Consider the following 13759-nt stretch of genomic DNA (forward strand, 5'->3'; position numbering starts at 1 on the left):
CACGCCCTGTCCCCATCCCCTGGCGGGGCTTACCTTGTGGAGGAGACGTTTCAGAGCAAAGGGAGCCAGACTGGGAAAAACCAACATCCGGCCACGGCCCGACCTTTCTGCGGGTTCCCAGTCCCGCTGTCCGTCAGCGGCACTGCAGCCCCGGCTGCCCGGACGCCTTCCCGCCTGCACAAAGAGCGCGGCCGGAGCCGTCGGCAGCCGCATCAGCGTATGATGCACGTGGAAGTTCACTTGCACGACCAGGAGTTCCCCGACACACAATGACGGTGTGTCCCGTCTGGTGTGAAGTGCCCCGTCTAAGGCTGTGGCTTCCCCAAAGCCACACGTTAAGACGCCTCCGTCCCCTGGGACCCCGACGTGCCCTGTGCTCTGCCCACAGCCATGCTTGCCCCTAGGTTGTTCCCGGGACCTTCAGTTCCCGAACCGGGGGGGATGTGCTTCGTCTACTTTGGAGTCGTCAAAACGCAGCAGCAGTAGCTGGCGGTGTCCCCCACAGCACTGGGGCCCCAGCCGTCTGCTGCATTCCGGTGCAGGGTGTCGCTGCAGTTGGCGGGAAGGGCACTGTGACCTCAGAGTCTGGTCTGTCAGAGAAGGTCTTGAACAGCACTGTGCCGCCCCTCCCCACCCAACTCCTTTCTAATCATGGGGACAGCGATACCCCATAATTCTGGAGCGCCCGCCGGCCGACTGAAGACTGAAGGGACGTCTACAGCTGTCAGCGCGTGTCACAGACCAGATCGTCAGCCTGTGCCGAAGGTTCGTGTGCACCGTGCAGTCCCCCATGTGCTGTGACTCGGGGTGCTCCGGGTCACTCAAAGCTTGCCCTGGAGCTCAGACCCTACCAGACTCACCTGCCAAGACCCCTCTGCTCGGATGGTTTCCAGCCGCCGGCCCGGGGTGACCGCAAAGCAGGAATGCGTGCAAACGTGCCCCCGCTGCAGAGCCCTCGGCCGTGGCTGGGCTGCGCCCCCCCCCCCCCCGCACAGGGCGCTCGTTCCCACGGCCCCGTCCACCAGAGCGACCCTGGAGGGACGCACGTGACTTGTTTCCCTGGGAAAACGCAGAATCTGGTCTCGGTATGTCTGTGTGTGTCAACCTGGGCCTGCGGGTCCACCCCGCAAGAGCAAGAAAGCACACCCACCACGTTCTCTAATATCAAAATAGAGCAATTTATTCAAGACACTGAGTATGATCGGTTGATTCTCTCTGGAAACAAAGGAGCTACGACGCACAAGGTGACTCTTCTCAGCGCGTGAGGGTGAGTGGGCCGGAGGACAGGACGGGGCGAAGGCGATGGGACAGGGTCGAGAGAACACGCAGACAGGGGACCGCGTCTGGCTGTACGTCTGACACAGACAATAAAAACCGCAGAAGCCAGAATTCAAAACCTCAGTGAGCGGCGGAAGGAACATTTCTGCATTTGACAAGAAACACGATTTAAAAAAGGAAAAGAAAAAGGTGGAGGCAGAAGGTTAAAAATAACCACAAAGCAGACCCTTACATCTGACAAAGTGCACTTCACGTGGCTCCGTGATCTCGGTTCAGAAAGACAACACAAGCGTCACGTCCCCGGTGCCGTGTGGGGTCGGCGGCTGGATGCCCGGTCCTGGCTGGCCCTCCTGGCCCCCGCCGCAGGGCAGCATCTCCTCGCTGGATGGGCCTGCGGAACGCGCTCTTGGTCACTCGAAACCCAACCGCGGATCCCGGGCCGCACCGCCATGTCACCGTGATCGCAGAATCAAGGTTCCCTCTGGTCCTAGGCACGGAAGCATTTCCCCGCGGTCAGCGCCGTCAGCAAGGGCCCACAGTGTGTTCTCCCACGGGCCATCCCGCGAGGACGGAGGGGCTCCACTGGCTTTTGGGCCACAGGGCGAGTGTGGGAGGGTCGTCGCGCCGAGGGCGGGGCTGGACGGCAGGGGCCGTGCGCTCACGGTCGGTCCCTGTTCAGACCCGTGGGGAGCGCCTGTGCCGTGGCGGCTCGGGGCAGCCGGGGATGCAGGCGGTTGGCCTCCGTCCTCTCCCGCTTCATTGCTTCCTGCACACAGGGGTCAAGCCGGTGTCGTGCAAGGTCTTGTAGCCCTTGGCTCTTACATCCTGGTTTCCAAGTGACTGAGTGTCCTCGGGAGGCTTATGCCCAGGCTCCCGACATCTCTGTGAAGATTGCCTAGTGAACCCCTGCTTCCAGGATGTCCTGACCACGGGGCTCCCCTTAACCACTTACTCTCTGTGCAGGTGACACTGGAACTTGCAGAGGGAGTCAAGACGGTGTTGGCCTGGACCCCCAGTGAACCGCGTCCCAAACCCAGGGACACCTTGGGGCCAGCAAGTCCTTGTCTGCCCTCTCCAAGGAGGGGAGTAAGGACCGACGGGGCTCGGACCCCTGGGCTAAGCACTGCGGCACCAGAGCCTGCATGAAATCCCCACATCGTCCACAGAGCACTTTCTAGGTCTTGTGGTCTTTGTAGCTGGGCCCGGCGCGTTCTAAGTTGCGCAGGGAGCCCCGGCCCGCCCTGCCCGTGGGGTTTCAACTGCGTGGGTGGGTGCCACCCTCTGACGGACATCCCGTGTCGCTGCTGGGACACGCGCCCCAGTGGACCCCTGCCCCCAGGCCTGGCCAACTTCCTTCCTGTGCCCGCCAGGGAGCAGGTGGCGAAGAGCCTTCTGTTCCACGCCTTCCCCGCTGCTCACTTAAAAACTAGGTCCGTGTCCGGTTATGACAAGAGCACAAAGGTCACCTGATCCAATGAAAGGAAACTCCTCTAGGAACACAAAGCCATGTTTAATTTTTTAAAAACAGTAAAAAGATTCATTAAAAAAAAAAATCTTTCTCCTATTCTCCTGCGAGAGAAAGAAATTATGAAGACAGCAGAAATTATTAGTGATGTTTCTACCTATGTAATTCACCTCCGGGACCGAACATCTGCCTTCCCTGTTCGTTTCTGTCACTGGGAGACCAGGGGAGATCCTGGAGCCTTTTATGTCCGCGTGGCAAGGACGGGCCACCCCGCTCTGGGTGTCTGTAGCGCCGCCCACGAGCTGCCGAGGGGACACGGAGCCCAGCTGCAAGCTGTGGTGGTGTCTTCGATGCCACCTGGTTTGGGGACTGTTTCTTGGGGTCAGAGCGCACTGCCGTCCCGCACTCCCGCCGGCTTCGGGGGCCCCGTGCCCGGTGAGGCGCAGGGCTCGTGTCCGAACCAGAAGGCGCTGGGCTCGCTCGCTCTCGGGCGGCAGGGCTCGCTCGCGACCCACGCGCAGGACCGACCTTTCCCACCCACGCTCCTCACCACCGTTCACAAAGCTGAAGGGAAAGGAAAAAGCGACCTCAGACCCTGCCTGTGTCTTCCTAGAATTTGTTTAAAATATGAATCACACAAAGCTCTCTATGTCTGATGGCCATTTTTAGGATTTTAAAATTGTTTTAACATAAAAATATTTTTTTTTTCCAAAAATACTCCGGACTCTCTCTCGTATAAGTATTTTTTTTCTCCTGTAAAAAGTCCCCCTGCCCCGCCTGCTTACATAAAGCACTTAGTACGCGCCGAAAGTGCCCTTGAGACCGAAGATCCGAAGCAACTGTGAGAAAGGGTCAGAGAGAGAGTGAGCGAGGGGCGGGGGGCGGGACAGCCGCCCGTCCAGGATTCCGGCGCGGCGTCCACCACGCGGCCCGTGGAGGGCGGACGGCGCACCCAGAGCACACGGAGCCGGGCGAGGGGGGCGGGGGTGGGGGCGGACAACGGGAAAGAAGCAACAAACCAGAAACAGTTTCCATCTCAGACCGAAGGCCCTCAGACGACAGGATTCCAGCCAATAGAAAAACCACCGGACAAAGAAGATTCTCGAAAATAGAAAGTGTTGGGATTACAAAGTCGCGCATTTCATCAGTACAAACTGGTCTTTGAACATCCTGCGTGAGAACTGTAGTGTCCAAATTGTCAGGGAAAAACCCGCCACGTGGGGGAGAGTCCCCTACCCCCCTTTTGGTTTGTCACAGCATTTTTCTCGTTTTTCCTTTTTTTGGCACAGCTTTTTTTTTTCTTTTCCTTTCTGCCCCCTCCTTCTCTCCTCTCGGCCATCAGAGCCTGTTCCGGATGGAAACCAAACCACGCGCCGTTGAGCTGGTGGCTTCGTGCTTCCCAGGCTGAGTGCTGTGGGTGGAAAGTGTCCGTCCGTCCCCCCTGTGTATGTTTCTGTCTTAAACTTCTTGATGAAGGTTACAAAAAAGTAGAGACTCCCGTGGGCAGGGATGAGCTGATTTCCAAGGACACCCTAATGCGAGTCAAGTCTGTCCAGCTTCGGAGCGGGTAGACTGTGTCTGGCGAGCGGCTGCGACCTCACACGTTCACTGCTGGTCCGTGAGATTTCTTTTCTGAAATAGTTTGTGTTTACTTCCGAAGATCTAAAACACACACCTATAAAGGAACCAGGAAGTGCCTGTTATTTTCACAGACAACACTGGGATGCCTTTTGAGCCCTTGGACCAAATGTGGCCCGTCACCTGTGTTTTATGAATAAAGTTTTATCGGCACACAGTCACGAAGATTCAGAGAACCTGGAGTAGGAGGCTAATGTCTGCGCACGTGACCGACCAATCCCCAGCAAACAGCACTGCACGGAAACGCCAGGTCAAGGGCTGGGAACAAATGACGGTAGACACTTATGTAACGGGGTAGATGAGAAGCCTGAGCACACGCGTGCTGGGAGCAGTGGGGGCCCACGCTGACACTCGGAAAGCCTGCTGCCCTGCTGCCCCCCTGCCTCGGAGATGAGGTGCAGGAATGACTCAAAAAGCGAGCCATCTCACGGGATCAGAATAGGACCACTGGGAGCCGGGAGACCTGGGGAAGGAAAGGCCATGCCTGTACCACCCCAGGGCCCAGGGCGGGGGCACCAGTATGGAACTGAGGCAGGAGCAAGTTTCTCAGCTTCAGCACCCGTGCCACAGAGGGCCGGCCACTTCCCTTCTTGGGGCCGTCCTGGCACCGTAGGAGGCTTCGCAGCATACCACCCCCCAAAGGAGGGACAACCACAAATGCCTCGGACGTTGCTCCACAGCTGAGAACCTCCAATTTCCCCGAGAATGTGAACCAGAGTGACCCCCCGGGAGGGAGGAGGAGTCTGTCGTGGTCACACGGGGCCCGCCCTGTGGGGTCCAGCCCAGAATCTTCCTTCACCGCAGACACATTCTTTCCACACCCGCCGTGGGCCAGGCCCCCCGATCACAGCCCCCAGACTCTGCAGGCAGCTGTCCACCACCCAGCCTTTCCTTTTCCCACGCTCGCCCCGCCCCGCCCCCAAGCCACGGGGGCCGCTTACAGAGCCGTCGGACGCGCTGGCGCCCACTTTGTCCCCGCGAGCGTTCCAGCACACCTCGAAGATGCCGCCGGTGCCTCGGTAGCTGTGCACGAGACTCCCACTCTGCAAAGCAAAGCCGCCGTTACTAGCAGATACGTGTGCGCGGTGCATGGACGCGCCAGCACGAGCCACTGCTCCGGGCGGGCCCCCGGGACGCTGGGTCATCACGCGCAGCCGGTCCCTCGAGTTTCCAGACACACACAAGTTCCGACGCTTTTCAGGGAACTTTCTGGTGGCTGCAGATCCCGCCTCTCAGACTTCCTACCTCTGGAGTCTACATGATGTATAGGGGCCCTGGCCTAGCCACGGCAGGCTGTGCGACCCTGGCGCCCCTCCACGCCCGTGACCAACGGTGCCACATAGATGGGGGCCGCTGTTCCTGGGAGACGGGAACCAGCAAAGGACACGTCAACAGTGTTCCAGGTTTGTTCTGTTTAGAGGGGACCCATCTCATGGAGAATTAAAATGAGCTTTAAAATGTCTCAAAGTGGGCGCCTGGGTGGCTCAGGTCAGGATCCCAGGGTCCTGGGATGGCACCCCGCACTGGGCTCCCTACTCAGTTGGGAGCCTGCTTCTCCCTCTGCCCCTCCCCCCACTACTCTCTCTCTCTCCCCATCTCTTTCTCTGAAACAGAACTCTGAGCGGGGGTGCCTGCCTGGCTCAGCCGGTAGACAATATGACCGCTGACCATGGGGTCGGAAGTTCAAGCTCTACAGTGGGTGGAGAATTTAATTAAAACAATAAATGGAGGCGCCTGGGTGCTTCAAGTCTATTCAGCCTCTGCCTCCGGCTCAGGTCATGATCTCAGGGTCCACCCAGTGGGGAGTCTGCTTCTCCCTCTCCGTCTGTCTTCCCCCACCACTTCGGCTCTCTTGCTCACTCTCTTTACCTCTCGTTCTCTCTCTCTCTCAAAAAAAAAAAAAAAAATATTAGACTAATAAAATCTTTACAAAAATAAAATGTCTCCAGGAGTGTTGTGATTTATACAAAGGGGAGGATCGGCTCTGCCGAGTTTCTGACAGCAGACAGCACCTTACAACCGATGTCCCTTTAGAGATCCGTCCAGCAGGACTTCCAGGAACTGTTTCATGAAGGGGCTCTGGCGTGCCGTCCCTGGGATGTGTCCTCCAGGAGGCCTATCCAAGGGTGTGAGGCTTGGCTTGGCGTCAGGCTGGGTCCACAAAGGGCCCACTGTCGCCTCTCTTTCCGCAAGAGGGTGCGGCTTACATAAGGCAGTCCCTGGGAAGCCTGGGGTCTCAGTGGACCCCTGCACCCTTATACTCGTTACCTTGCCCCATCCACCAGCACCTCCTCCTGCCCCAAGGGGGAGGGACAGGGACTTGAGACACCTGAATGTCAGCAGAGCACAAGGGAAGCAAGAAAGTAGGTCACACAAAAAGGGGAGCAAGGAAGCCATCTGATCCATCCTGAATTCCGACAAAATGGATCGCAGGCTCTTTTCAAGGACTCCCACCATACCACCGTCTCCCCCCTCCATCAGGAGAACCAAGAGCTGACTGCCCAAGACAGTACTCTGTACTCAGCTAGTTCCTGTCCCTTCTCGTCTCCATGTTCAGGTCTCTGCTGTCCTCAGGTATGGCCAGAGAAACCTATAGTGGCTACATTTAATCAAATCCCGTCTCCTTTCCATTCTGAGAACAGGACAGCCCGTTACTGGCCTATGCTCTGCTGCCCAAACGTAACGGCAGGAGCACCGCTCACTGGCGTCCTTCATTTGCTCCGGGAGCCATGGGACATGGTGCGGTGCAGGGGAGGTCAGGGCTGGCCTCGGCCCAGTGGCTGGCTCCTGGAACCTCGGGTGGGGGCGCCCCTTTACCCCCCAACCTCCGCACCCGCAGGGCCACATCTCTGCATCTGCCTGTGCCCGAGACAAGGATGAGGTGGGTAGTGTTTCATGCCGGGAAGATGAACACGTAGAAGATGGGGGGAACCCTTGGGGAGAAGACCCACAGCCCCCACGGAGCACAGGACAGGTGGCCTGGAGCCAGGGCTCTGCCCGCAGACGGAAGGTTGCCTCCACACCTCTTCTGAGGCAACTCATCCTTACTAAGCACCTACTTCCGGGTCCCAGCCTGGGTCCTCGGAAACGCTGTTGGGGCCCTCCCTTCGGCAAGCACTGGTTCCAGGAATCAGGGGGGTTACCTGAGTATTCCAGATGTGCACACACTTGTCAAAGGAGCCACTGGCCAGGTACTTGCCGTCGGGGCTGAAGGCCACACTGTAGACGGGCTCCTGGTGCTTGGTCAGCGTGTGGGTGCACACCCCCCGCTCCACGTCCCACAGCCGCACCGTGGAGTCAAACGAAGCACTGCAGGCGGGAGACAGCATGTCACCGCGGGGACACCTGGCGGGCTTTCCGCCTCCCTGAGACATCCGACAGGGAGCACAGGCTCCCCTTTCAAGTTCTTATGGTCTGGAGACAACAAACGGGCATGATTCCTCCAAAATGTGTCGGACGTGTTGGAAACAAGGCCACGGTTCTCAAACACACCTCTCTTCCCTCCCTCCTGTCCCGGGCTGTTCCTGGGGACACACGCGGACCCCCACATGAATTTCGCACTGCGTTTCCTACCGATACGAATGATAATAGCTCCACAGCGCAATTACCGCACTTTCTAAAATGCTCTCGTAATTTGAAACATAACATCTATTGTCAGCAATTAAAATGACACCCATCGTTTGGAAAAAGGGCAAATGGCATAGAACTCAATCCACCAGGAATGAAGTAACTGTCACATCCAAATATGGGATCCCACGGCCACGGGCTGCAGATCTGGGCATTTTCCACCGCGAAAGAACAACACAGGCCACGGCTGTTCCCTGGCATTCTGTCTCTCCGCAGGTACGTTCCCGCCTACCTGTTCACGAAAAGGACCCTTTATGCTGGTCACAGGTACCATGTAACATGGAAGTACCTTCCGGGCCATCCAAACCGATGGCGGTGTGTTCTTTCGCACACGCATTTAGGACACTGACCAGAAATGAAGGAATTATGGCTGTCGTGTTCTTGTGGTCCTAGGATCTCCGCGGATGTAGGACTCCCTTCCAGGACTTTCTAAGCAATGGTCCTGGGTCAAGCACTTGCAGCAAATGAGTCTTCACTGCTTGGCGCGGCTGCGCACCCCACTGCTACGTCACAGATGTGTACCTTCTCCCTGACTGCCACCCGTTGCCTGTGCCCACAGCTCCCCGCCCCACCACTGCCCGAGCAAGCCCTGCAGGTCCTGGAACATCCCCACCAAGTCTCCTCTCTCCCACACGGCTTCCGACTGTGTTCTCCACACGCCCCGTGACCCTGGCATTAAGTCTCAGAATCTCTTCAGTTCGCCTTCTAAATGCTCCTTGGAAAACACAGCACCTAGAGATCAACGTTCCCTCCCGCCTCTTCAGCGAGCCCCAGTTCTGGCCTGACTGGCCATGCCACTCCTCCCGGTGCTGCGGCCCTAGGCCTTCACTCTATGGGGCTGGTCCGGTCTGGCCGGAGCTGGGGAGCCCTGTGTCCTCGCTCCCAGTGCTTGCCTCCTGCTGCTGGAAGGGGAACCAAGTAAGTGCGCCTGGTGTCCACACCGAGCTCCATTTCCTTGCTCTGTCTTTAACAAGCACCTTCACCAAAGCCCAGTGATATCCGCGCCTCCTGCCAGCCTCATGGTTCAGACGATTCCTACCTCAAGTTAAGTGTCACCTATGTTCTGGACACTTTCAAAGCGAGCTCACCATGTCCCTTAGCTTGGAAGGGCATGCACAAATTGGCCGTACGCCTCAGCGAAATCTCCCGTTCTCTCTGCATACGACTGGCTCTCACTGGCCCCGTGGCCGGCTCCGCCCCGTGAGCAAGCCTGCGTTTAGGAATGGCACCGGGGGCTGGGGGCCGGCGGTCCCTTACCTTGCTAGCATGATGTTGGAATTTGGGTTGCTGGTGGCGGGCCCGGTGGGACTCCACTTGATGGTGTAGATCTCTTTGCTGTGAGCCTGGAGGTCATGGACGCACGTGTCCTGCTTCATACTCCAGATCTAGGAAATGGGGAGGGACCGTGTGAGCAAACGCCGACTCTCCGGCCAGGGGCCACTGGCCATCACTCACACCACGGGCTCCTGCGACACGGGCGTGGAAGGGAAGGCGTGTCAGCAGGACCCTCAACTCATCAACAGGAGTTAGCCGCAGGCCAGTGATGTCCAGTTAGAAACAGGGACAGAGCACAGAGGCAGAAAAAGGGCCGGAACAGAGTCATCTTCGGAAAAGCAGGGAACGCGAGCTCTGCATTGAGTGTGTGTGGCTGCTGCGGATCAGACACCCGCCCTCTCGGACCACGTTACCTTTAACGTCATATCGTCGGAGCAGGACGCCAGCAGCATTCCGGAAGGGTCCCACTTGATGGCATTGACCTCGTTCTGAAAGAGCCAAGGGTTTGAGAAAGGCGTGTGAGCCGGTTCCACGGCCTTCCAGCAGGGGGCAGCAGCGTCTCGTCAGTGCTACAAGGAGCCTGCATCTAGGCCAGGTCTCAAAGGACGCCACTGGAAACCCCGCACTTGCTGCTTTTCCCGTTAGCTTCCATTCTCTCACTCTGCCTTCCACGTTTACATACGAGCACAGCCAAAGGCACCTCACCTATGTTTCTCTAAGACAAGAAAGTCACTCCCAGGGAGTCGATGAATCCACATTCAATCCACGGCAGTGCAGAAAACGAGTAAGACTGTGGTTATTCTAAACGGAACTTGGAAAATCGCTTTCCTACATGCTTTCATTTTTTTTTTTTTTTTCAAGATTTTATTTATTTTTGGGGTGCCTGGGTGGCTCAGTGGGTTAAAGGCCTCTGCCTTCAGCTCAGGTGATGATCTCAGGGTCCTGGGATCGAGCCCCACATCGGGCTCTCTGCTCTGTGGGGAGCCTGCTTCCCCCTCTCTCTCTGCCTGCTGCTCTGCCTACTTGTGATCTCTGTGTGTCAAATAAATAAATCTTAAAAAAAAAAAAGATTTTATTTGACACAGAGAGAGAGATCACAAGTAGGCAGAGCAGCAGGCACACAGAGAGGGAAGCAAGCTCCTCCCTGAGCAGGGAGCCCAACACGGGTTTCAGATCCCAGGACCCTGAGATGACCTGAGCCGAAGGCAGAGGCTTAACTCCCTGAACTACCCAGGCACATCCCCTGCACCCTTTAAATACCACGGCTACCTCCTGTCTGAATCCATTGCAAGACCCCTCTCTTTGTGCTGGGGTTGCGGGTGGTGGAAGGCAAAGGTTGAAGATCTCAGACCCACGGGAGGGTTTAATCCAGGGTGAAGGCAGGATCGAAATGCACCGGGGTAACTGTTAGGACTACACCTGCAAACAAAATCCCTGAGGGAGGGGGGCTAGAAATCCCGAGCAAACAGCAAGTAACCAGATGCCACACCCAGCATGGGTAGTAAGTGCCAGCAAGCAGCTGCCGTGTGCTGTCGGGGACAGAAAGGACAGAGGCTGCAAACAGCCTTCCCGTACTGGGGACCGGATGACCACGAGGCGGAATCCTGCAGGATGCCGGCCCAGGCCCCCTGAGGCACGGGTGTTTCTAAAGGAACCGCGGGGCCTCAGTATGGAGGTGGCGGTGCGGCGCCGGCCTGGAGCGGGCACACGGCGAGCGCTGGTGGGAGCAAGGCCGCGGCTCTCGCGGCTCTCCAGCAGCGTCGCCACAGCCCATGTAGGGTCCTGCCCACGTGTGTCACCCCAGCCTGGCAAGTGCCTGATTTCAGACCCACGATTACTAATTTCCCACTCTGAAGTACTCTGATTTGGATAAATTTTCTGGTCATATTACTTGTTAAGGACACTAAGCTCGGAACGGCATGACGTGGAGCAGGGACAGGCCATGTCTGTTCCACGCAGTACGGACCGTGGACGGCCTGGGAAAAACGGAGGACGCACGCCCGGAGGCCCAGGAGCAGCCTACCGGCTGGGCTAACGGACAGCGGAGCCGCTGGACCAGAGACGGGTGTGCGTGCGTGTGCGTGTGCTCGCACGTATGCACGAGAACGTACATGCCGGACCCCACCAGAACCCGGGGCCCAAGGCAGGCCCTGCCCTGGGGATGGGCTCAGCCAGCACAGGCAGCCTCGGGGGCTCTGGCCACAGCCACTGAGGACACCCTCTGGATTCATCTCCGTGCCCAGAAGTGCAGAGCCCGGCCCACAGACTGTCCCCAGCTAGACCCATCGAGGGGGGCACCAGCTCCTCCCGCAGTGGCGTTTTCTGTGCACTTCCGCAACCCAAGCCACGATTCCCAGGAGACGCCCAGGGATGGCTCACGCCCAGGGATGTACCACGTGGTCTCGGGAGGAGAAACTACATTAGCTGTGTCTCGTGTGAGATGGTGAGCGGCGAGAAGCCCCATTTAAACATGTTATGGGGGTGAGTCCTCCCAGGGACACCTGGAAGCCGCGAAGACGTCTACTCAAAGTTTGGAGAGAGTGTAGCGTCAGGGGAGAGAGGAAGACACAGAAAACATGAAGAAGGGGCATCGGTTTAGAGACCCGAGATGGTAACGGGCCTGCTGAGGCCTGTGCTCCGGAAGCAGGGGCCTAGGGGACAGCTGCTGGAAGAGGGGGTCTGCGGAAATGAGCTGGTGCTGAGGACGGCGGTGTTTGTCCGGCAGGTCTCCCAGGAGGGTGGGGGTGGGGGTGGTTCCGAGCCTCCAGGGATCCGGCTGTGCCCCTACACCGAGGCATCCGATGAGCCTCGGAGCTTCCTGGATCCGGGGCGGGTACTTCCCACATTTAGGAAAAGTGGCCATGAACGCTTCATACGATGTTTGTGTTCTCCCTCTCTCCACTGCACGGATCCGCTTCGTACGGCCCACCGGTCACGAAGCCTTTCTGAGAGTCTGCCCGGGCTTCCAGCCGTTCTGTCCACCAGCTCATGGCTGTGGTCCCCGCCGTGTCCCACCTGCTGCGGAGCCCCTCCCCGAGATGTCCCTTTCAGACCCCTACTCCTCAGTTCTCACATGCCCACTGGGCTGTCTGTTAAGAAGACAGTTTTCCCTTCTCTGCCAGTGCTCCCCAGCCGCTCGCCCACTACAGGCACGGTCTTCACTGCAGCCACTTTAAAAAGTCCTCTCGGCAGAGTCGAGCCCCTGCCTCATCTCAGGGTCGGTCCTGGGGCTGCTGCCTGCCCACAGCGGGATGAATCCAGCCCCCTGCAGTGCCGCAAGGCGGCCTCTCGGGAAGCGGGGGCCCGTGGCCAGAAGTGACACTCACCGTGTGTCCTTGGAAGGTTTTGACGGGGCGGTCGCAGCCGAGTCTGCAGACGTGAATGCACATGTCAGTGCTGCAGGAGGCGAAGGTCGTGTTGTTCTGCCAGTCCACGTCCAGGGCGGGCGCTGCGGGGCAGGGGACAGGGGGACACCTGCGTTGACCACGGGTGCGCACAGCTCAGCTGACTGAAAACCACCAGCAGCGGAGTCAAGAAGCCTCGGCTGTTAACACGATACGGCAACGTGCCCAGAGCGCGAAGACCTCTCCGTGCACGTCTGGGACACCAGGCAGGTGCTCTGGGAGACACCTCGACAACTTCCGTGCCCTGTGGCCTCCAGAGTCTCTGGAGCCCCAACACGGGGAGAGAGGGTTCAGGAGAACGTGCACTGCCTGCTCTTAGACCTTGCTGCTTCCAGAAATATCCCTGTGGTGGGCTGATGGGATTTGTCGTAGACGGGAAGAGGGGACAATGAGATCAAAAACCTTTCCGACCCTATGTTCGAGAGATCCTGATTTTTAAACATCTCCTGCAACCCATTAAGGCAGCCCACGGTTCCCGGCCCACTCCCTGGGCGGGCACAGCGGAAGGAAGGAAGCGATCCCGCGTGGTCCGAGGGATGAGGCCCCGAGCCGGACAGAGAGCTGGGGCCGCGGTGGCTCCTGCCCACAGCGCACCCGCGCCTCCCGAGTTCCTGGGCCGCCCTCTGCATTCAGGGCATGGCAACCCACGCCCGTGGGAACGGGACCAATGGGGGGCACTTCTGGGAGTGTCCAGCACGTGCTCGTAAAGATGAGCACCCGTTAACCCTTGCCGTCCGGAGAGGGGACCCTCTGTACGGGTGGCTGGTCCCCCTGTGAGTGGGCCCCGGCCGCCAAGACCCCCGGGGCTCCCGGGATGATCTTGCCGTTCAGCACGGGTAAGCGACAGGAAGCAAAGCGAAGCGCTCTGGGGTCCACGTGCCCTCTGCCCCCACAAGGCTTCCAGGCTGCCTGCGTCTGCAGCCGACCTACTACTGCTGAATTGCAGAAAGAAAGGAAGAAAGAAACCCACAGAAACTCACCGGAATGAAAAGGAAACTGTTGTTTGGCTTCTCCTGTGTGGGCGTCCCAAATGATGGTTGTCTGTGCTCCGCAAACAGAAAGACAGAAGTCA

At 58.4% G+C, this 13759-nt stretch overlaps 1 protein-coding gene across 5 annotated transcripts in view; it reads right to left on the minus strand.

The window, feature by feature from the left end:
• Window positions 1-1159: 1159 nt before the first annotated feature.
• The window catches only part of LOC309856868 (F-box-like/WD repeat-containing protein TBL1X), a 201641-nt gene continuing 189041 nt past the window's right edge, over window positions 1160-13759 (minus strand). For all 5 annotated transcript variants that reach the window (XM_082718647.1, XM_082718650.1, XM_082718648.1 and 2 more), the window contains 7 exons: window positions 13668-13728; window positions 12610-12731; window positions 9697-9771; window positions 9266-9393; window positions 7525-7690; window positions 5323-5424; window positions 1160-4418 (listed from right to left, as the gene is read on the minus strand). In XM_082718647.1, the coding sequence (XP_082574773.1) occupies window positions 4392-4418; window positions 5323-5424; window positions 7525-7690; window positions 9266-9393; window positions 9697-9771; window positions 12610-12731; window positions 13668-13728 (681 nt within the window). In that variant the 3' untranslated portion in view covers window positions 1160-4391. The remainder of the gene's footprint in view (window positions 4419-5322; window positions 5425-7524; window positions 7691-9265; window positions 9394-9696; window positions 9772-12609; window positions 12732-13667; window positions 13729-13759) is intronic.

The sequence above is a fragment of the Mustela nivalis genome (genome assembly GCF_964662115.1).
Source record: "Mustela nivalis genome assembly, chromosome: Y".
In the NCBI taxonomy this organism is placed as follows: Eukaryota; Metazoa; Chordata; class Mammalia; order Carnivora; family Mustelidae; genus Mustela; species Mustela nivalis.